This window comes from Anastrepha obliqua, chromosome 5 (genome assembly GCF_027943255.1).
Source record: "Anastrepha obliqua isolate idAnaObli1 chromosome 5, idAnaObli1_1.0, whole genome shotgun sequence".
Lineage (NCBI taxonomy): Eukaryota > Metazoa > Arthropoda > Insecta > Diptera > Tephritidae > Anastrepha > Anastrepha obliqua.
Window position 1 is genome coordinate 111,529,997 of NC_072896.1, and position 25,153 is coordinate 111,555,149.

Here is a 25,153-nt window from a genome sequence, read left to right on the forward strand (position 1 = left end):
AAGAATCGTCCCAAGCCCTCCCAGGAGAATACGATCAGAGATTTTCCCCACTTCCGTCGACTTCTATACACGGAACCATCCTCCACGATGGTATTCGCAGCATAAATAAATTCATTGCAATTTTTAAGCACTAATTTTGTATTCGTTGCATGAAATCGGGTAAAAATTGAGGTGGAGATTGAAGTTTGACTCACATACATTTAAAATTTGTTGAAATTGGTTAGCTAGCATGCCCAATTTCCATACAACGGTAGTTTTTATTCGTTCTCTTTTCATATTATAGGGATCCACTAAGGGAAGGTTTTTAGCAAAAAAAAATTTCTTTTAAATATTTTCTTCATATAAAAAAAAAAAGAAAAAAACAAAATATTGTACAAAACAAAACTTGCTCGATTCTTAGATTAAAGTAAGTTTCGAATCGACATTCATTTTATGTGTACAACTTTTTTTGAATTTTTCGTTATTGTATACAGAAATTTCAAATGATTCGAATGAAAATTTTTTTTTTTTTTATTTCTTCCATAAAGTATTACACCTGTCGTTAGACAATAAGTAATTTGATTTACAAAAAGATGGAATGAGAGTGATATTGAAGGGCCAATGCCCCCAAGCTCATTTTGAAGAAATATATACATATTATTTAAAAACAAGTGGTTAACAAACAATGACATATACGATTAGTTGACAATTGATTACAAGGATTTTGCAAGATCTGTTGGTGTTTGACGGTTAAGCCGACTTTGGGTAGATTTTTCTTTATTTGGTAGTCTTCTCATCATAGGATTTGTATGCGTTAATAGTCTATTTATGTGTCTTCTGCTAGCGCTTTGTATTGTTTCATCAATAGTATCGATGTCAAGGTCGCGATGAATATCTGCGTTAGGTATGTACCAAGGTGCATTAGTTAAGGTCCTAAGTATTTATGAAAATAATGTTTCAATTCAATTGAGCAATGCTTTCTTTGACCAATTATATATGGAAATGAATGCGTTTGCAAACGCTGTTTTCGGCTATGAACAAATATTGGAATCGAATGAAAAAGGAAAGAAACGCGAAATGATAAAAAAAATTCTTGGAAAATTTAAAATGAATGGTGCTTCATTGGAAAAATTCAAAGGTAATAAGAACATACACAAGATAAAGTTAGAATTCGAATTTTTAGATTTATTTTGTTTATTTCTCATTTTTTCAGAAGTACACCACACAACAACTCATTCCAACTCTGATTTTGAAATCCTATTGGAATTGGTGATCGATAATTTTGTCACTATAATGGTCAATGGAAATTTGCGTGTATCAGACCCTGCATATTATTTACCATATCAACTTTTTATGGAACATATGGACCAAATGAACACAAAAAAATAATTTAGTTTTGTTTTGATTTTTTGCAACATTTTGGTTTTCAGTTAATACAATAAAAACAATACTGTTTTTTCGTGAACACAAAATTCTAAATTTATTACGTTGTTTGTTTAGAATTTTTTTTAGAAAAAAAGTAAATTTTTTGGTTTTGAGGAAATTTGTTTATTGTTGCTATTTGTGAAAGCGTAGATATTTGTAAGTATTTGACTATAATCCTAAAAGTTAATGGAATACCACTATGACACATAGAAAACATTTTTTCAAAGGGGTGTTTTTCGAAAATTATAAAAAAATTGTTTTCAAAAATTTTGAAGAAATAAAGTAAAATAAAAAAATTTCGAAAGCATGAAATTTTTTCAAAACCAAATTTTCCTCAAAAAGATAAAAGAAATTTCTACGAAGAGGTGTTTTTCTAAAATTACAAAAAAAAAAAATTTCAAAAATTTTAAACAAATAAAATAAAATAAAACTTTTTCAATGGTATGAAATTTTTTCAAAACAAAATTTTCTGAAAACCAAACAAAATTTAAAAAAAAAATGGTGCTTTCAAAGCATTTCATATTCCACTATTAATAGAGAATACATTTTTTCGAGGGGGTGTTTTTCAAAGCGGAAAAAAATCTTTTTTAACAAATCAATTTAAACTTTTACAAAAGTATGAAATTTTTTCAAGAACAGAATTTTCTCAAAAACGTTAAATTAAAAAAAAAATAGTTTTTTCAAAATATTTAATTTTCAACAATTAACTGAGAAGAAATTTGTTAGAGCGAAGTGTTTTTCAAAACTTCAAAAAACACTTTTTAACCAAAAAAAATAAACCTTTTTTCAAAAACAACAGGAATGATAACATTGCCTAACAATTTCTGCACTTTTGCACAGTCTAAAGAGGCATTGATACAGAGTGTATTTCCAAACATAGTTCAACATTACAAAAACCATGATTGACTCAGCGAAAGAGCAATTTTAGCTGGGAAAAATAAGGACGTCAATGATATAAATTCAGCTATTTTAGATCAAATACCTGGTGACATAGTTGCGTATAAGTCAATGGACACTATTACTGATCAAGATGAGGTTGTAAATTATCCAACTGAATTCTTAAACTCACTCGATTTGCCAGGCTTACCACCTCATAATTTACGATTAAAAATTGGAGCACCGATTATTATGCTGCGCAATAGTAATGTGCCACGACTTTGCAACGGTACCAGACTCGCTGTGAAGAAGCTAATGGGTAACGTTATCGAAGCAACAATTTTGAAAGGGAAGTACAAAGGAGAAGACATTTCGATACCCTGAATTCCACTGATTCCGGCCGATTTACCATTCGAAACGTTTGCAGTTCCCTATTCGCCTTGCCTTCGCTATGAGAATTAATAAGGCGCAAAGACAGTCTCTACAAATGTGCGGTATTAATTTAGAATACCCAATTTTTTCTCATGGACAATTGTATGTAGTTTGCTCACGAGTTGGCAAACCATCGTCATTATTTACGCGAAAGATGAAAAAACCAAAAACGTTGTCTACCAAAAAGTGTTACAATAAAGTTCGAATGAAATTGTATCAAAGAATTTGCTTTGTTTCGTATTAATTTTATTCTCTTTCAGCAAATCATTGAATTTATCGTCTAGCGAAGCGGGCGAGGGTACGCTAGTACCTTTGAAAAATTGGATAAAAATACGTTTATTTAAAAATTTAGAAAATATGCTAATGAAAATGAAATTAACAAAATTAAATATCAACCGGTAAATACAAAGGCGAATCTATTAAGGGGTTAGGGGTAGTCAGAATTTTCAAAAAATCGATTTTCGTTTTTTTGCATTTTCTTAAAGTATAATGTTTTAAAAATATTGTGTAAAAATTTGAAGTGAATCCGACAAATACTTTTCAAGTTATTCAACAATTAACAAAGGGCGCTCGGCCGCTCCGGAGCCGATAGCAAAACTTTAAATGCGTTTTTCTCAAAACTATGTTTTTCAAACTGGTGAACACTGTAACTTAAAAACCGCTACGTAGATTTCAATAAAATTTATACAGCTTTTGAAAAACATAAAAAACTTGTGCCTGATCGAAGGATTTTTTTTTTCAAAAATTTCGATTTTTTTTTAACAATTAACTGTTGGTTTTTTCTTCTAAAATCTGGAAAAAATTTTCTGAGGCCGCCATTTTGTTCATTTTGAAAAAAAAGCTTCGATCAGGCACAAGATTATCTATTAATAAAACTAATTTTTCTTGTCCGATTGATGAATCTGCAAGGACTTGTGATGTTCACCGCAAGGGACTTCTGGAGAAACGGGCTTCACACAAACAGCGATAACTTTTGCAATTATTACTTTTTTTTTTGAAATTTTGGTGAAGTCAAGTTAAAACATGGTGTTTTTATGCTATGTTTTTATTTTTGTTAAATAAATTAATTAAGTAGCAAAAAAAAAATTCGTGAAAATCATCATTTTTTCGGGCCTCTGACTACCCCTAATCCCTTAAAGGCGATATCGGTAAATCACCTGATTTATTTATTTTTTCTTTCGTTGTGTCCATTTGACTGTCAGCCCAGAGTGAAACAAGGCGAATTCATTCTTTGTTTTCTACTTTGCCTATACTTTTCTTTGATAATCAAATTAACAATCAACAATCTTTGTTGGTCTACTGCCATGTCTGAATATGCCTTGGTAAATACATAGATGAAATTTTGTCAAACATGGCTAGCCAAGATTTTGGAAAAGCGAAGGTGATTTCCTACTACAATATGAAATTTTTGCACCTGCAGCTCCCACTTATCTAACTCACTGCCTTGGTACATAGTTGGCTCGAAAATATCCGACAGCATGGGCGCTGGCATGTTTGGTGCCTAAACAAAGCTGCCAGTACTAATGGATAGTTTTACAAATATCCTCCAGGTGGAAGTTTCTTGTTAGATTGATCCCTGCGCACATACAGTGCGGCATACATTTATCACTTTTTCTGTTTGCTTTTCAACAGCTATGCTCGTTTGTGATCTCTTGTATGATGCTCACAGTTTTTCTCTCAATTGAGATGGGTTGGGCTTTTGAGTTTTTGAGCTTTCATAAGAATACCAAAACACAGCAATTGTTATGAAAATCGTTCCGGCATTTTGTGGCCGTGAAGAAATAACATTAGATTTCATTCAAGAATTTATACTCACCTTTGTTTTCGTTTTTTTCTTTTTAAATAATGTTAAAACCACACATTTGTCAAAGCATTTAATGTTTAATTTCTCAAATTACCTAGCAATTACAAAGTTTCATCCTTATGACGTACCTTATTTTATATTCGTTTTTCATTTGCTCTGCTCTATGATTATACGTATGTTTATTTCAATATAAACCTATCGTACTATGTATGTATGTACTTAAGAGTGTTTGAGGATAAGTGAGTTTTGGTTTTATAGATTTTGTGGTTTAATTAAAAATTATGCGTGCAGTTTTTTGCTTTAAATATGCTTTTTATTTATATGTTTTTATTTGTGAATACTTTGATGGGCTGGTGAGTTTTGAATCTGTGCTTATTAGTTACAGCAAAGTACATAATTTGAGATGTGAAAGAGAAAATACTTTTTTTTCCATTCGTAACTACTACATATATGAGTATCTCCACGTTATAAGTACCTCTGGTAAACTTATGAGCCATTACTTTGATCTTCAACTATTTTTTGTTTTCTTCCATATTTGTCTTATTTTATTTGGCTTATTTTGCATTAAAGTTTCTATGAATCATGATGGCTTACAATAGCTATAAGTTAAGTTAAGTCAAGTTTGTAGGTCGAGAAGTAAAGTGGCCTGCTGAAAATTGTTTCAAGTGCTAGTTGGTATTTTATTTTAGCTGTAGGATAGCATTTATAGTTTTTTAAGTGGTGTTTGTTGTTGAGATAGCTTTTTTATGAGCAAGAATATATTTAAGAGTTTTATAAAAAACGGCAATGTTATTTCGATGCTACTGTAACCCTTTCTTAATGCGTTTTAATTTAACCGGCATCCATGCATGCATTTGTGGCCAAATTAGCATAGCGTAACTGAATTGAATAAAGGTAATGTGTTGGAGCTTATTAAAAGCGGGTAATTCAATTACATTAAAGCTTTGAAAAACGCCAAAAGTCTTACTTCAAATTTTGTGGGGCATATTTTCGCTTTATATACAAATACATTAACATTGCCTTCGTATGTATGCCTTGCAATGACTAAAAACGCTTATTTGCATCCACTTTTACAGGTAGTAAATCTGCAACTAGAGTTAATGAACTCCTTTATACTCATTTTAATTTCGATTGTATTAATCTACGAGCACACTTACATCAATTCACCGTAACTGTACAATAGCAAAGTTCAAATATGATATTCGTTATGAATGTAGCTTTAAATCCCGCAAAAAAAATATGTATCCTTATGCTTTTTTGGTGTACCTCTAAGCTTTCTTACAAATATATGTATGTATTTAATTAATTATTATTTCCATATATGCATGTTTATGTTTATGAATGTATGTATGTAAGTATATATTAAGTATATTGCAACATGCGGCTGTACGACTAATTGTATATTAATCCATCTTTATTATATGTATATAAAGTGTAACATATTTTAAAAATATTATTAGCAAAATTTAGGTATTTGTGAAAAAAATTAAATTTTTAAAGTTTCAAAAAATCAACTGTGGCCTAGCAGAAGTTCGCAAATATGTAAGATCACAACGTGATTGAATTAAAACAAACAAAGCTGAGTTGTGGTGTTGTGACAATTGATCTGGATACTTTGCTGTACGAGTATGCATCACAGTTACTCAGCCAATAGACAGGAGTAAACACAAAAGGTCTGCCAACACGTTGTGTATGATATAATATTTATTTTATTAATTTAGATAATTGTTCATTGAAATTTCGTGTAATGGAAATATGTATTTATAAACTATTCCTATATTTTCTTTTCTTCTGAGAATTTAATGCTTTTTGACCACTCTGTGTTATTCGTATTTCAAATCGCCGTAACGCACGGAAATGCATTGTTCGGCCCGCCATTACGCGTCGCTTTTTGCGGAAATAAATTCGTTCAAGTGAATTTAACTTTTGCCATATTAAATTTCGGTTAATTTGTGTTTAGTCTATTGAAAAAGAGTTGGTGAAATAATGTGTTCGTTTGAAGCATAAATATCTTCAGTTGAGTTTACGTATATTAACGCTTGCAAGAATTTGCTACTCTGTCGTGTCTGCTAAAAATTGAAAAAAAAAAACAACAACAACAAAGTGTTGGTGTTCTCATTGTTGGTTCATATAGGTATAGTGCATGAACGGTTATATGAATCACTGCGTTGCGTTTGATTGAACTTTAACTAATTGAAATATTGTATTTTAATGAAAGAGTAGTAGGTAAACGATGTATAGTACACACTTTCCATAATAGTTATTCCGTTTCTGGATATGCGGGCGATATGCGCAAAGGTAAATAGAGGAAGTCGATGCTAATAGCAAAGATTGATGATCTAAAAAGTGAGTGGGTTGCAGTTTTTTCTTAATCTTGTGTGAATCTACTTACATAATTTTTGATCAGTATGAATATGTATTCTACAAAAATAGATTTACAAATCTAAAAATTTGATGAAATTAAATTAAACATTCAATTTAAGTGCATTTTATGGCAAATTAATTAAAATTGAAATAAAAATCAGTTCACAAGCCATCAGCTGTAATCTTACACAGTTCGAAACATTTTGCTTTCATTGTCTGTATTAATTGTGTTAAGCTTGCATTTATTTTGATCGGTTTTTAACATTTACAAAGCATTTTTGCACATCCAACTTACAAACTACAAACACAAAGCAATTTTTTATACTTCATATTTTTATATCTCAAAGGCAAAGAAATAAAAACAACTGCACACATTGCAAGTCTACAACTTTTATCGACATTCAATTTATTCAAACATTATTTTCGTTTTATTTATTTCACACACCTACATAACTCATTTTTATATGTATTCCTTTTATATATACATACATCATTTGGCAGTGAACCTGAGCTTTCTTATATATTTTGGTGATCAACTCTACTTTACAAATTTTCGTTCACCCATATTTTTCACAATAATTAATAAATGGGAAAAATTATAATACATTACATAAACTTACTAAGCAATTACATACAAATATGTAGATTGTAAAATATCCCTATGAAAATTCTGTGCAATGAATTCGTATAAGTTGGATAAACACTACGTTAGATTGCTTCAAATTACCAACACTCAATTGCAGATCCTTTGAAATCTAACCTCAAATAATATACATACATCTTGTATATATTTGATCTTCAAAAACTACCAGAACTAATTCTGTTTGCCAATGTGGCATGAATATATGTATGTGAAATACAACTGGATAGCACGTTTCTAAAGTTGGTTTTGAAAACTATAAGTATTTGAGAGTTGGAGTATAATCTATTCTTGAAAAATTGGTGGTTTATAAAGGGCAGTTTTTATTGAGGTTCAAAAAGATTTTGTATAATTGTTTTTTGTTTTATTTATTGTAAAGGTGGCCTGGAAATGCTTCGGCTTTTATGAATTGAAAAATAGCGGAAAAATAAATACTGGTATTTTTTTCAATAATTCAAAGTTATAACTGAGTGCTTGCCATCTTCTTTGTATTTTAAAATTTGCGCACAAAAATACATAGTTTCAAAACCTTTACAATTTACTAGCATACATTTTATATGAATCTTGCGAGATGATTTGATGATAGTGAACTTTTGTTTTTTTCTCAGTGTTTGCAATTCATTTTCAACATTTTAATCGTATTTGCAAATACAAACATACAAACTCCTGAAGACTTGAGTTTTTGGGTGCTATAAAATTTATTTATCTTTTTACTTTCGTTTAAATTTTATTTTTATACATCTTTTTTGGTTTACTTAACTTTTTGTCGTTTTTTGTCATGCGTTTAGTCATCTTTTACATTAACTTAACTTTACTGCGATTATAATTCTGCTTTGAGTTTTTGTATTTTACTTAGCTACAGATATTTGCATTTGAGTGAATATTTTTTGGTTATACTACACATTTTTTTTATATCTTTCTGTGTGTTTTTTCTAAATAACTGATTACAAGCTAATGTTTGTATGTGTGTATTATATGCGTCGTGGTATAAAATATTATGCAAGTTTTTTTCATATGATATATTTTAGTAATAAATTAAATTAAATTAAATTAAAATCGATTTATCGAACATTTATGCAGAATTTTCAAAAATTTAATTATTAACAAAACTCAACTTACGTTCAAAAAGTTAGCTCTTTAACTAAACTTAGAAAAAATATATTATATATTTGTTTTTTGTTTTTCTTTGTATTAAACATAAAAATAAAGTAACAAATGCGCCAGCGCAGCTAATTTACAGCGTTTTTGCACGATCAAGTAAATCACTAATGAATTTCTGTGGAAGAATACGGAATTAAAACATTTGTTTTATTAAAATAATTTTAAATATACACAACTTACGGATATGTCGGATTGCGGGCGCTTGCAGACTGACAGTAGCCGCTAAAAGAGAAACGAAAATTTAGGCAATAGTTATAAAAAGGTGTAATGCAAAATATGTGCAAAATGAAATATGTACAAAATAGGTGATTCATTTAACCCTCTGTTTGGCCAATATTGCGACAGACGCATTCTCATCCAATGAGTCTGACCTGACTCTTATACGGTTTGTATGGAAGATACAAGTTAAAAATGTTTTGTTTTTTTTTTTATAAAAAAAATGCTTAAAATTTCATGAAGATAGCTCAGTTAAGTGCCTAATATAACCAATATTAAAAACAAACACTTTTTTTATTTTCTAACATAACTGCGCTTTTCTTTCTTTTTGTAATTACAATTGAATTCTGGTAAATTTTTGATCAACAACACATGGACTGAAAAGTCCCGGGACTAACATATAGGTTTATAGCATATCTTTTTCAGTTAATACTAACCTTAAAAAGACAGCTGTTAAAATTTCATGATATTCTATTCATTATTTCGTGAGTTTTTATGCTAAGAGTGACACTACTTTTGTTATTTTTAAAACAATGGATCAAAAAGAATTTCGTGTTTTATTTCACACTGTTTCTTGATGGGAAAAAATACCGTTCAAGCAAAACAATGGCATGGAAAGTGTTAGGGGGACTCCGCTCCATCAGAAACAACAATAAAACGATGGTTTGCTGACTTCAAGCGTGGTCGTAGAGACACCGATGATGCACAACGCAGTGGACATCCAAATGAGGCGGTAATATCAGAAAACATAAAAAAATACACAAAATCGTTTTGAATAATCGAAAAGTGAAGTTGGGTGAGTTAGCTGACATCGTAAAGATATCAATATAAGTTGTTGGCTTTATATTGCATGAGCGTTTGACTATGAGAAAGCTCTGTTCAAAGTAGGTGCCGCGTTTGCTCACTGCTTTGTTTCATCAAGACAACGCACTGTCTCACAAGTCAATCAAAACAATGACAAAACTGCATGAAATGAACTTTTAATTGATCCCACACCCCCAGTATTCGTCAGATTTGGCTCCTAGCGACTACTGGCTGTTCGCAGACCTAAAAAATTGCTCGTTGGTAAGAAATTTCACTCGAGGTTATCGCTGAAACGGAGGCCTATTTTGTGGCAAAAGATAAAACATTCCACAAAAGTGGTATTGAAATGTTAGAGCGGCACTGGAATGATTGCGTTGTTGTTGATGGAAATTACGTCGATGAATAAAGCTAAAAAAACGTGTTTTCTTTGTTAGGTCTGAGACTTTTCAGCCCATATATCACCTACAGTACATATTAAAGCATAAATTGATCCACTTTTTCGATTCTCTTCAACAATTAATTGTGATGATGTATCGAAATATCGCTAAATTCACGATTTAAATTCAAGATCAGCTCCTTCAGCCCTCATAAGCTTTGAGGAGCGAAGTTTAGTGGCTAACTGTTCTGGAAGAGTGGCTCATCGAAATATTAGCGTTGTAGACAGCTTGGAAGATGTGCAGCTAATTTCCAAAATTATCCATCTGTCTCAACTCGTCGTCGTTCCGGCCGTTCCAGTTGGGCATTAACCGAACAACATTATGGAGAACTTTAAAGCTGTTTTAAGTCTTAAAATTTAAATTAGATAAGCACTGCTACCACAAGATCAGCAACGATTACAATACCCTATTGGAGGGTCTTATTTGGTGTACTCTGTATATTTTAATATATTCACAATTAAATTCGAAAAAGATCCCGCTAGACCCATGTACCAAACGAAGGGTTAAGTACGTTCAATTAACCTTAGCTTCGATCCCATATTTAATTCTATTAAGCATCCTGTTTGGTTTTAACTTATTGCATACTAAATTTTAACTATTTTATTTGAAATATGTGATACTGAATAAGAAAAATGAAATAATTCTAATTGTAAAATTATACAATGAGATAAGAAACCAATTAAAAGACTTAATCTATGATGCACATTTAAAAGCTAATTAAAAAATAAATCTAATCTAATGCAAAAAATTGCAAAAAGTGAACATGAAAAGTGTATAAAATATACAGTAAAAGTTCTTTGGGGTGAAAATTATACGTAGCAAATTGCAAACCCCTTTGGCAAAAGTTTATCAACTTACAATCAAATGAGATCTCCTTATGTCGTCAGTGTCCATATCTAGAATTTCATCAATATCCACATCGATAGCCTCACTCTGCAACATCAATAAAAACATGAAAATTAACCATAATAATTGTTGTTAGCAACATCATAACACAAGTGACCATCTGCACTGTTGCTCACTCTCTTTCCTCTATGTGCTCTCAACTTACCGGTGGATCAAAGAGTTTCTGCAGTTCATCGTACAACCACATCTCAACCGCCAAACGCTTACGTATCAGGCTCATCTGATGTGATCCATACTTGGCGGTGAGGAACTTTTCGCGTCGTTCCTTCACCTCAGCACCCTTCTCATTGAAATTGACGCGCAGATTGGTCCGGTTCGGCGAACGTTCGCAATCGTTCATTTGTTCTAGGCCGCACTGCATTTTGTGTGTGTGTGTTTGTGTTTTCAACGATTTTTTTTTACCTCCTACTGTCTTTTAGCGTAGAGTTTGATATGCTGTGACGTTGTCGTACCAGCTGCTGGACTTTGTCGCTTGGATTTGGCTTCAAAATAAAGCGAATTGAGTTCAATTGTATTTAGTTTTGGGTTTTATTATATTTTTCTCAGTTCAACTCTGTCAGCCTTCTATGTCAATTTAATTACTGTGGGCGGTTGATTGATATTTTGTTTGATAATGCCTTTGTTTTTCTTCAGACTTTCCTGCTTCTTTTACTTTCAATTAATTGCCAAACTGCAAAAAAATTAAGAAGAAAAATTAATTAAATTAACAGCTCACCATTTTTGTTCGGTTTTTTATTAAACTTAATTTGAAGTTAATGAAATAATTATTGCAACTTTTACAATTATTATACAAATCCCGGAATTCACGCTCTTGATGAGTGTGTCATTAACTGGTTAGGAAGGCATCTCAGTCGGTGGCTTATGCTATGTTTTTTAGCTGAATATGTTTATGCGTTTGCCTTCCACGCGGCTACATTTATAATTGTATGCATGTCGCAGATTTCCATAAACCAGTTGTTTTCTTTTGTGTGGTCACGTGACTCAGTACATTTGGTATTCCACAACGGCATACGTATCGGTCAATGCGATCACTTTGTGGTTTTGATGGCAGACCATTTGTTTTTCTGCTTGGTAGCACTTTCATGTTTTTTCAAATATCCAGTGAACGCATAGTGGTGATGACTAATTCAGCAGGACTTTTACATGGGAACAAAACGTGCATGTGGAAATAAGAAACTATTGTGAAAAGCAATAATTGCAAATTGAATCATAAAGGTGTACTTTTTTGCAGATTCTAAGGCATTTTCAAGAGAGCAACATATGACGATAATGCGCACCTAATTAGCAGCGCGATATTTTCATTGGTTTTGACTACTTTTTTTTTGTTTTTTTTTTTTATTCTCTTAAATTTGTTATGAAAATATAGTTCATTTCAAGGCGCATTCATTAAAGGTGGTGGCACTAGGCCAGCAACAATGTTCTGTACGTTTGATTGTCAAAGCAAAGTATTGAGAAACTAGAAAACAAATAATGAATTCGCCTTGTTTCATTCTGAGCTGACAGCCACATGGACACGGCGAAAGAAAAAAAACAAGTCAGCTGATTTACCAACACCACCTTTAATAGATTCACCTTGGTTCATTCAACAATAAATATCATAAGAGTATAAACTAAAGTTTAAAACTTCGCATAAGATTTATAAAAATTCGACAAATGTTCATACAAAATTTATAACTTTTTAATCAGAATTAAAAAAAAAAAATTATATTGGGATGGGAGTGGCGAGCCGCTCTGTCGCTGCAAGGATGCTGATTGGCGTATACTGCGCGTCTATAGCCCTCCAATGCTGGTACTGGAGGTATCCTTCCTCTGAATACTGATGTTAGTGTGTTTGCGGAGCTATCATCAGCTTTGCCATTTTTGAACGCAGTACGGTAGGCTATTTCTTCTGATGAGTGCTCCTGGATCCACGTTGACATTTCGACCATCCTTCTTCTATTTTTCCCTCGGATGTTTCTTTTTGCTTTTTGTTATTCCTCTTTAATTCTTTTGAGTTTCGACTTCAGACCGCAGTGCTCACACGAAAGTGCAGTTTCCCTAAGTGTCGCCACCTTTATCTATACAAGGAGGGAGGACATGCAATGGCTGAATCTACGCTACATGGGCAATATAGATCAGAGCCAGGACAAGAACTAGTCAGGATTGCTCAACTGAGCCTGCATCACCAACTTAATGGTGACGTGTGAGGAACGTACTCGAAGACTTGCCAGAGTTTTAACGGGACGGAGCCGAATGTAGCATTAGCCTATCAGTCATTTTGTACTGAGAATAATACTTTCACCAACCCATAGACTGTTTAATCTGAAATATTTTCCAGTATATCGTAATCAGGATCTTACTGGTCTCGATCCTGATGAGCCTTACAGCTCTGCCGCATTGACATGTGAGGCCTTTCGAGCCGAATCCCCTTCCTCTTCTGCCCGATTTTAGTCGCTTCTTTCAACAAGCATGCCTTACGGCAGATGTATTGTTTTCCTCGGTCCGCTGGGACGAAAAAATTGGGTATGAAGTTTTGTAGCTCATTAGATTTTAGTACAGTAAATGCGCCAAAATTCTCCTAGATTTTTGATAATTTTTTCCTCTAACGGTGTACTTTCTCAATATCAAAACAAACTTTCGTGCTATGCTTCTACTAAAATTTTTGATACTTTCAATTCTCACCCTCCATGATTATCTTAATAAACTTTTCAATAGAGAAGCAAAGCAAGATGTCTGAATACTCGCAGTTAGTAGAGTAAAGAGATTCCGGAATGAACTAAAGCCTATCGCACCAGCAGCACTCCCGAAATGTGTATGTATTGTGTTTGTTATGCTACTACAACATTTTCATTTCAACACATTCTTGAAAGCATTTTGCCTTCAATAAAAAAAAATATTTGTTTTTTCTTCATAAACTTCTTTCTTGTAGACAAAGCAAAAAACAAAAATATCAAAATTTGCAGCCTTAGGCCTGTGAGCTCAAATCTATTAATACATACATACATATGTAGACTTCAATTGAATCATGGACTTGTAAAATGTAAAGTTTTGTACGTTTTTAGCATGGCCACCTTCTTTATTTGCTTCATTTCTTTCGCTTGATGAAATGACAAATCAATGCAGACTTTTGCTACATTTCTTTGCCTTAACTTGTTGACCTTAATTGACTTTGATGGACGATATTGGGCCAACCAAATTTGTAAGCAATAAAGGTATCTCCATATATGCATACATAGTACATATGTATGTACATTCATAAGCTTATATAGCAATTTTTTCTATGTTTTTTTTGATTGACAAAGTTTTACTATGTAGTGCCTTTGCATAAAATTTTGCGTATTCGCCCCAAACGAGATATGTCTTACGTACTCGTACAGCTAAATATGTAATGAAATTATAAGCATTTTCGCACATTTGCTAAAAAGTGGAAATATTTTTGGACGCCACGCGTTTTGTTTATAGTTTCATAATAGCTTTTCAATTCCAAATTTTTAGGAATATTACTTAATTGGCTCGTGCAGCTAAGATTCATTATGGATCGATCGTTAGGGTCAGCGATTGAATTTGCTCCGCTATGTCGTAGTTTTCATTTTTGCTCTCACTACTGCTCTGAAAGAAAGTACATACGGACAACAGAAATCAAAATTTTTATTGTTATTGTTTAACTCGCTAATAATTCAATGATTTTCAATATTTTTTCAATTTTATATTTTTAATTTTTAATTATCTCATCACTTGTAAAAGCCAAGGAGTTCTTTAGGTTTTTCCATTGTGTTTGCTAGCCTGTATTTTACAATCCTCTGTTTTCGTATAATCACGCGCTTACCTGCCAAAATGTATGTATCAGTTATAATTTCAATGCAGCACCACAAAAACGCACAAAAAAAGTATCCAAGAAAACAAAAACGAACAGGCTTAAATAACACTTAAAGGAGTAGCAGCAAAGCAACAGAAGCGAGAGTAATAGCGATAGCCGGAGCACACTTAAATAATTTTACAAGTAGCGCTCCGGTCGACACCAAGTTCTTTCTTACTAGTTCAACTACAGACAGCACTTACAAATTTTTTTGACTATGGCTATGAGCTACTAGCAGTAACGAAACGTAGCTTGGAGCGGAGCAAAACAGTTTATCGAGCATTTTGCGCTACCTACAGTTTCTAATATTATATAATTTATTCAATCTATCGTTTTTAATTAGTATTAACTAAGTAAAATCATCAATCATAAAAGGAGACACAGGTATTTTTTATGAGCGCTTTTTTCGAGTATTCAGTACTCTGAAATCAGCTACTAAATGACAACTTTTGTTCTAGGTGTAGGAAATTTATGCTATGGTTAGGTTAAAGAAATGTGTATAATGCGGTCCTATATTGTACAGCTCAAATTACCTGTTTATATGCCGCCGAAAACTCATTTATTGCTTTTGAAATTTCCAGCTACTTTGGCTTCTATAGAGTCTATTAATGTATCACAAGAACGATTATTATATAGAATGATTTGGTGAGTTTTAAATGTTGGTGGTCCATATAGTGTTTTCTTTTTAAAAATAAAAAAAAAAAAAATAGCCGGAATCAATTTTTTTGATATTTTATTGGTTTATTTGAAAAGGAAAACATTCCTGTTATTTATGGAACATGGACTGTGGCATGGGGCGCAGTATTGCTGAAACCAAAACTTTGTCTATGTCATAAAATTTCGGCCACAAGTAATCATTTAACACGCCTCACGGAAAGAAAAAATGGGCCACTGCTTCAAAATCTAGCTAAATCTCCGTTAAATTCGTAACTAAATCTCATTCTCTGAGAATGTTTCGGCTTCTCGATGACTCCTTCCGGTTTTCGGAACCCCCGATGCGGCATTTTGGCTTGTTAACATAGCCACCGAGTTAAAAATATTCTTTGCAGGAAAATAATATTTTGATTTGTATTAAATAAACGCGCTGCTGAGGGTTGAAAACAAGTTTCTAATATTTCACGACGTTGTTCAAACGTAAGGGTATTAATTTTTCAGATTTATGATACTGACTTGCTTTCAAGATTTCCAGTGAGAAAAGCTAAGACTGTCAAAACAACATGTGACTTAAAAACAAAACATTATATGGACTACCCTGTATATGCTTTCTACCATAACTTGCTTGCGCAGAGAGGAAATACTACCTCCCTAAATACATGGCTGTGTTCTGAAGAGCTCTTGGGGGTTTGGAGTTATAAATATCTTAAAGCGATCGACGGTTCTGAGAATCCTCGGATAATTTGTGGACCTTCGCACATTGGTGACGGCGAGTATCGTAGGCGATGAAAGAATGAACTGCATGAGCTTTACGGCGACATAGACATAGCGCTGCGAATTAAGCTCCAGCGGCTTCGTTGGCTGGGTCATGTCGCCCGAATGGATACAAACGCGCCGGCTGTGAAAGTATTCAAAGCGGTACCAGCTGGTGGTAGCAGAGAAAGAGGAAAGTCTCCTCTGCGTTCAAAAGTAATGTTGGAGAAGGACTTGCCTTCACTTGGTATGCCCACCGAGAAAGGAACGCCTTTGTTAAACTCGACCAACTCGCAGCATCTGCATGGAGTACTACACTCTTCCTATTGGTCTATTTGTTTGCCTCTGGTCGTCCGCTTGATTCAGTCCGCCCAGCTGTTGATAGCAGAAGTCCGAATTGAGTGTTTGGCCAATTGGAGCAGCCTATTGCCTGCCAAACACAGTCTTGGTCTCTTCTATTCGTCACTTTTTTGCTCGACTAACTAAACGAAAAATTTGCATATGAAAGCAACAACAAAGTTTTTGGGGAAAATTTGCAGCTAGCGAGTATGGCTATAGTTCTTACATATAACTGATATAACTCACTATCTTACAAACGCATTAACTGTAGACAGTTCTACTCCAGTGGTGTCAAGATATGTTGATTTATACTAGTTGCTTTACCTATTCGCCACTTGCTAACGCTTGGCGAACAGATGGGGCCTGCTAACCTAGACCTTTTTCGGCTGTTATTCTCTAAACACCTGCCAGAGATTTAGGCGCCATCAAATTTATGTTCATTGACTTTTAATGGTTTCTCAAGAGATTTGCCATTAAATATTAAATTAAAAAGTTAAAAAAGTCAGCAACTTGGTGTGCATTCATGAGAAAAATAGTATTATATAAAGTTTGTTATTTAAATAATTAAGACTACTTCCTTTAGTAGTTAAATAATGTTTGCTTTCTAAAATTTTCCGTTACATTTTAATTAATAACTCTTTTCAATGGCATTTACAGTTTCGAAACCACATATTTCCATAGGCTCTTTGATAAAAAGAATTTCTCTCAAGCTATTAACGATTTTCTAGTCCATTGTGATGCAAAATTTCCCAGGAAACCTTCACAACTTTAATTTGCGGAAAATTGCTGCCCGTCAATGTAGACATTTCTTCCTCTGACTTTCTCATCTGATTTTCTTCTATGAACAAATTTTGTAGTGGCCTTAAGCCTACTAATCAACAGCAGCAGCAGCGCTGAGTTTATGGTGGGCGTTTAAAACGATCAGCAGACTACAATCTAGATAGATGGCAGCGTTTAGCTTGTAGTTTGTCATGTTGCCACACACTCTCCTTCAGCGTGAATTGCTAATATCCAGATAATTGCAAGGAAAGAGTGGCTTGTGTACTTTGATTTCCAAGCTGAGAAGCGTTGATGTCTCAGTTTGCATAAATTCATGTTGTAACCTCAATTAGTGGTTAAAAACAAGAAAAATCAGCAAAGTAGCAGGCTTGAGTAGCCTGGTGTTACCCACGATATTACGGCAACAATGGCGCGTTGGATGCCTTAGTAACATTTTACCGCCATCGCTGTTTTTTTTTTGCTTACCTATCTCTTTCTATCGATAAGAGTTGCGAGTTTTCTATGCCAACAAGTAGAAAAACATTTTTTTTTTGTTAAACTCGCGCCGCATAAAATATGTTAATGATGAAAAGATGGGAGAAAAAAAAACGTCAACAGCCAATTATGAGCCGCGTAACAGGCAGTACAAAAATGCAGCTCAATGAATACAATAAAGCGAGAAAACTATGCAACTGCAAAAAACTATGTAAAATAGTAACAAAATCCACATAGGCTTCCTTATCATCGTACAACATATTGCATGGAAGTATTTGAATTACTAGGCTGCTACAATCCATAGGCATGAAAAATGCAGCAAAGCCTCTACAACAATGGGAAAACCAAAAATAACATTCCAACAACAACGTCGAAATATCGCACGCTTTGCGGCGGCGAGTGCATTGCCTGCCGGGTACTGCAAGCTGAAATACCTACCCATTATTTGCAGCTGCTTTTATGGCTAGTTTATGCTGCCTTTTTCATTTTACCACACATTTTGCCTTTTACTTATTCAGCTGCAAGCCTGCGGAGTTGCGCTTTTTTCGCATTGTTACGCCTCCATTTGATGCTTACGCGGTCTCTGTGCTTACATTGTTGTTGTTAAGATTTTTTCGCATGGCAGGTGATGTACGTGTGCACATAAACAAGAAAAAATACCTTCAAACATACATACACACATATACACATACATACATATTGTATGTGTATACGGGTCTAGATGTGCGTGTTGCAGTACTAAGCCAGGCAGAAACTTCCGCGATTTTTAGCCGCTTTGCATTTTCCATGGGCTTTTCAATCAAATTAATGTTAGCACGCATTCACTCTTGTTTTTGTTGCTATATTTTTCTACAACTACACGTAACTGCAACAACTGCAATGCTAACATCAACCACATAATAATAGTCATTTTAGCTTCTGAGTCAGAAAAATTGGGCAGCCAAGCAGTCAAGCCGGCGGGCAGTCAATGATTTACAGCCAGTACACTGAAAAAAAAGAAAACTGTGTGGTTCATCAACTTTTGATCAGTAGAAGTTTTAATTACCAACTACTTTGGTGTATGAACTACTTTTCAGTATGTCAAAAGCTATGAGCTTAGAAGATGAGAAATTTTATGACCAAAATCCAATTGGCTCTAAACTGATTCTAATTAGTTTAAAGTGGTGAAATTTCCTAACGAAGTTTTGTTAGCGGAACAGGTCGGCAACTGCACCTTTATCTTTAAATGTTCTTTCAAAAATGAAGCATCCTTGGTCAACTGAAGTAAAACAGTGAGAGTAAATTCGACTGCCGCGACATAGGGAATTCGGTAGCAGAGTTGTGCCCACTAATTTCCACGTATTCACATACTCGTCTAATCAGTCGTTGTTTAGGCGGGGAACGAATAGCGTGAGGAATGGCTGCGTCGATTTTTTTCGTATTATATATCACCAACACAATCTCAGTTTTTCGTAAACAAGCCGCTGTCATTACCCTGGTTACGTCAGAAAATCAGCTGATTTCTTCAAAATCGCCGAGAGCTGGTTAACGGTCCGGCCAACATCAACTCTGCATTCTTTATATCGTAATATTTATTGCTAAGGCACATAGTTTACAGTAGTCATATGGAGAAAACTATCGAAATTTATTAGCACTTTCAATGAGTGGAATGTTGTATAGGGCATTACAAAATTCATGCAAAAGTAGTTTTAATTTTTTATTAAGAACATAATCTAGCATCTTCTTTTAGCAACTCGAATTGAGAGAAGCTTACGGGTTTCTAGGCTACTGCAGCCGAGAGCTACTGAAGCCAAGATCTATGCAATTGAGCTCGCGGCAAAGCTGATGAGCATGATGGTACTGGATTTTTCGAAACAGGTCTTCTATCTGGTTGGAATAAAAGACCGGAGTTCGATAAAGACCAAAACAAAATATTTATATTCAAGAATGTCAATCAACCCTAGAGTCTCCCTTACAGCACAGCATCAATACTGAAATGAACTGATGTTGGCTGAATGAGGAAGCAGTCGAGTGAGGGAAGAGATAATCTCAGATGGCAAGAATTCGGGCAGGGTTTAAGGCCAGGCATACTGGCACCTTTAGGGTTCCTGTTTTCAAAACTTACAGCGAGAGCCAGATCAGTTATTAATTTATAGCAGTTGTGCTAATCTGAACACCCTTAGAACATCACGGTCACTTTCCCCAACACTCGGGAAAAGAAGTCTATGGAACTTAGTGAGACTCTAAAAAAGGACATACGCAACATGGCGACAAGGTGTGGAGTTACTCAACAATTTTTGAAGGCACTGTAGATACTAAGAAAGAGTCATTTCCTGATGAATGTCCGGCACTTCGAAGAATGCGTTTCAGATTTCTGTAGAATTACTTCTTCGAGTATTCGCATAGTAGGATCAGTCTCGTTGAAGCGGCTGATTGAATTCGTTAAAAGGACGGAATCGTGTAACGATAAGACTGAGTAAGTGTATTCTAGGCACCATAATGGGTATAGGTGGCCACCGTGTAGACTCTTTTAAGAGAAGTCTCTTCAACATACTTAACCTGTTAAAAATGTGTAGACTCTCTTAAGGGACGTCTGTTCAACATACCTAACCTATCAAAAATGTACTTAGTATGCATTTGTACAAGTGATTCACATCTTGGCATCTATCAGCAACCTAGAGATTGTTCCTATCTCCTCTTTTTGCCTGCGGAAAGTGTATGTTTCAATGACAAATGAATGTTCCTTGAGTTGAGGTAATTTTTACACATTTATTGAAAGATGGGCTGAGCCTTGCCATATGGGAACTCTGAGAAAAGTTTTGTTCTTGGTGGCATGCCTGGAAATGACGTGTTTGCTGAGGATTGAAGTAATGTGGTCATATCTGGTATTTTCATTGGGGAGTTTTCGTTACAAAATCGTTACATGACTTGTCTTATTTATTGAAAAATTCGTATAATTATTGAAAATATCGAGGGTTAAATTTGCAAGGAATCTGTAATATTTAAAACATTGTTTTACCTGTTGTATGTTTCATGGCATTTTAAGGCAGATCGTAACCTTGAACTACAGTTTAGAAGTCTAAATTATGTCTCTAAACCAACATGTCTTTAAATCTAAAAGTTCCAACCGTTAAAGTATTCCATGGGTTCACATACGAACTTTTAATTTTTTTGTTCAGTGTAGCCTAGACATTTTCAATCAATTGCAATTGACTTTACTGCATAGGCTGTTATACATAAAGTGCTTATGGCCATATGTTGATAATGTAAAGCTTCAGAATTCACACATAGATGCAACAGGATTGTAGCGAGTACATTTGCATATATATACTATGTAAATATGTAAAGTGTTCTTCGAAATAGCCCAACTAAGTGAAATTTGATTGCAAAATAAACACTTAATAATAATAAGATGACTACTTATATGTACATATGTACTCCTGTATGAATATAGAAAAGTTGGCGAACATTGAGGGAAGTGAGTAAAATTAATTACCAGAATTAAATTCAAATGGCTGTTAAATACCTTTGAAATAAATTCAAGTGATACTTGAATAATACTGAATGGATTAAAAATAATAGTTATGCTCTTAAGTGATTTGTGATTGGTTAATTAATTTATCACGCCTACTTTTGGGACTCAAAGAGCTCATATATACAACTCATATGCCTTTTATATTTTGTGCCTGTACAACACTACGTATGATGAGCTATAATTTGATATTTTTAAAAGCAAAGCTTGGTATTTCTTAGCACAAATATGCATACATATAACGTTTTCACTTACGAGCTTTTTTGTTCTTTTTTCAGAGAGCTGAAAAATTCATCCGTCCCAAAAGATGGAATTAACTCGTTCAAATTTTCGTGCAATGATTTTTTACGATTCTGATCAACTTACATCAATTTTTGGCATTGCCGCATTACATTTAGGCATTGTGAATCGCTGTACAGCGAGTCAATCCTTGTAAAGGGTGGTTAAGTTGCAATGGCCGGTGTTGATTTTAAATAAAATACATTTTTTTTAGGAAATTATTATAATTTCTCTTTATTATGATAATATTAGTATGGTTCAATTACGCATGGAACAAAATATTGGCCAAATGGCCGCTGCGGCCTCGGCGACACACCTCCATCCGATGGTCTAAATTTTCGATGACGCTGAAGCATAATTGAGGTTCTATGCCGTTAATGTGCCGAATTATCTCATCTTTTAGCTCTTGCATTGTGACATTGTGACATAACTCAAGATAGAGGCATTATTGAGCATTAGCATCCTCGTACATTCAATATTGTATGAAAAGTTGGTAGTCAATACGATTTGTTCTCGTTAGATACCGCATAATTTGACAATTGCCTGAAAACAGACTCGTGTTGATTGGTGTAAAAAAATGCTAAAGAAATTCATCCGCACATCCGTTCGAAGCACATCTATGACATAGTAATATATGACGAATCTTGGATCTATGCATATGAGTGGGAAACAAAAAGGTAATAGTACAGTATGGCTGCTCTAAGATGAGCTTAATCCAACAAAAGTTGTTGGCAGAAGAAACAACTCAAAGCAAATGGTCGCCTGTTATTTCGGGAAATCTGGTAGTGTCGGAATAATCCCACTAGAAAAACTCAAAATAGTCAATTCTGAGTGGTACACAACCATTTGTTTGCCAGAAACTTCAGGAAAATAAACTGCTGAAGGCGAATCCTTCTTCACCAAGCCAATGCGAGCTCTCGCGTATCGGCTCACACAAGAGAGTTTTGGATCACTCGAAAAATTAATGGGTCACTCGCCTTACAGCGTTGTTTAGGCATCTTTGTAATGATTTCTTTTTGTTCCCCAACAATAAAATGCGAGGCCAAAGTTTTCCAACGTCTGAGTGTCAAAAGTGCTTTGAAAATTGGTTCAAGCGAATGCAGAAGTTAATTGAGTTCCAAGGAGAATATGTTGAAGAACAATAAAGTCACTTTAATTATTGGGCGCAAAATATAAAAGGCAATCCTCTTAGCACTCGTATGAGAAAACATTCTAAACACGATTACTATAAAAAATTGCAAACTTTATGATGATAATGTGAGATTTGAAATATCCATGCTGGTGTTGCCATGTCTCAAAACTTAAGCAGCAATGCACTGATTATAGTATAATACTTTTCTATTGTTTGATGTTTAATATTTTTAGTGACCATCGGTCCCGGGATCTACCGAATGTTGATTGCCCATTAAGTTGATGGAAGTTTGCACAAGCCATTGATTGGTATGAGAGACATAAGCGCCAACATTAAATATTTACCCGCTATTTTTTACTATAAGAGTATATGTATGTATGTATAATTCTATATGTATGTATGTTTGTAAGTTACTAGTTGCTGCTTTGCATAGCCAATGCCGTCTAGTCGAACGAAATTCCCAAACATATCAAATTTTGCTACATTACCACCAACAACAAAGAGAATATGTAATAATAATACGAGTATTCGTAATAATGGTAATACTCGCATGTAGCATAGCGGTTTTTTTTAACATTTGCGGATTTTGTTCACGCTTTTTATTGTCTGAGCCCTTGTGTTACAATTTAATTGTGTGAATAATTTTATTGTTTTTTTAGGTGTGTTACGCTCTTGTTCCTTATGCCTTCTATTACTCCCCCTCAATTATAATTTGTTGTTTTTGGTTTTTGGTGTAGTTGCATTCATAACATTACTTACTTTTTATTGTGTAAACATAATTCATTGTTTATGCGATGCAGAAACTATTGCGAAAAAATTGAAAATAAATAAAACAAGGCGGTTTAGCTCGTAGTGTGAACGAACCATAAAGTATGTATGTGTGAGAAAGCGAAGCGTGTGAAAGCATAGAATTGGTATTTGTTTGCAATAACTTAAGGTGCACATAAGAGTATATACATACATACATACATACATAGATAGGTGGGTATTTTGGTAAACAAAGGCAGCAAATGGGTTGCAAAACATGAGAGATTAGATGCAGTGGTGATAATGGATGTATGTAAGCGTTTTGAAAAGTAGAAGGATGCTGGTTCAAATCCCGCTTGGCATACCACCAGCTAATACTGCAGTACTTTTACGGCTTGCTTTTATTCGTAAATCTGTAGTGAAATTCATTAACTTTGAACGGTTCGACAATTGTTATTTTTGTCTACAATATTGGGCGCTTGCACTAACGTTTGACCTACTCACTTATGTTAACTAACACTAAACCACTCTCTATTTATTCAAACTGACAGAGGATGGCATCTTTATCAAAAAAAAAAATCGAAATGAAAAAAAAAAAACAAAAAGACGTTGTAGCCAAGCTGCTAAATTCACTTTTGTGGTTTTTTTTTTCAATTATATGTGCACAAAGTAAGTAAGGTCTGTTGTGACATCATTGTGTGATACGGCAACTTCATTTATTTGTCTTCATGGAACCATTTTGTGGCTCTTATGAAGCGCAGGATTGGTCCCATCCTCATGCCATATAGTTCCATACGAGAATTGAGAAAATATTTATCTAGAAAACCTACTCTGATTTTGGCTAAGGCTGGACAATTGCAGAGGAAGTACTCAACTGTTTCTTTCTCTTCCTTATCTGTACAACTTCTAAAACATTCATGGGAGGAAACTCCTAGTCTCGAGGAATGCCTGTCAAATAGCCAATTACCGGTTATACAAGCCACGACCTACGAGAAATCCTCTCTTGAAAGGCTAAGCAGTTTCTTTGCCCGTTTCTTATTTATTTGCGACCATAGTAGCCTAGCTATGACGCATATGCCTTAATCTCTCCATTCGTCTATTGGCCTCTTGGATAATGTTACTCTTAATTATTAATTTACTCGTGACCATAGGTATCCAATGACACTTTTGTCACTGAACAGTTGTAGAGCAGTACCTTTCCTAGCTAGCTCATCGGCTTTACAGTTTCCCTCAATATCCCTGTGCTCCGGAACCCAAACAAGGCTGACCTTGAATACGACGCTAATATCATTTAGAGCTGCCCGGCATTGCTGTGCAACCTTCGATCATAGTATAGCCGCATTCATTGATTTGATCGATGCCTGGCTACTCGAGAATATATTTATAGTAGTTTTAGTTACGGCATGCGTATTTAGATATGTAGCACTTTTTTAGCTAGAAGTTCTGCCTGATAGACGCTGCAATAGTCTGGACGGATAGTTCTAGTCCTAATTTCTTCGAAAATACTCCATAGTCAACCTTGTCGCCCTTAGAACTTAGTAACATGAAAGCAGAATTCAGAATTGCATAATCATGAAGCTTACAAGATTTTGCTGTTTTTCAGTA

General features: G+C 34.2%; 1 protein-coding gene across 2 annotated transcripts in view; it reads right to left on the reverse strand.

Moving 5' to 3' along the window:
• Positions 1–4,573: 4,573 nt before the first annotated feature.
• The window catches only part of LOC129247331 (protein phosphatase 1 regulatory subunit 14B), a 104,825-nt gene continuing 84,245 nt past the window's right edge, over positions 4,574–25,153 (reverse strand). For both annotated transcript variants that reach the window (XM_054886423.1, XM_054886424.1), the window contains 4 exons: positions 11,190–11,714; positions 10,997–11,071; positions 8,862–8,903; positions 4,574–8,796 (listed from right to left, as the gene is read on the reverse strand). In XM_054886423.1, the coding sequence (XP_054742398.1) occupies positions 8,755–8,796; positions 8,862–8,903; positions 10,997–11,071; positions 11,190–11,405 (375 nt within the window). In that variant the 5' untranslated portion in view covers positions 11,406–11,714 and the 3' untranslated portion in view covers positions 4,574–8,754. The remainder of the gene's footprint in view (positions 8,797–8,861; positions 8,904–10,996; positions 11,072–11,189; positions 11,715–25,153) is intronic.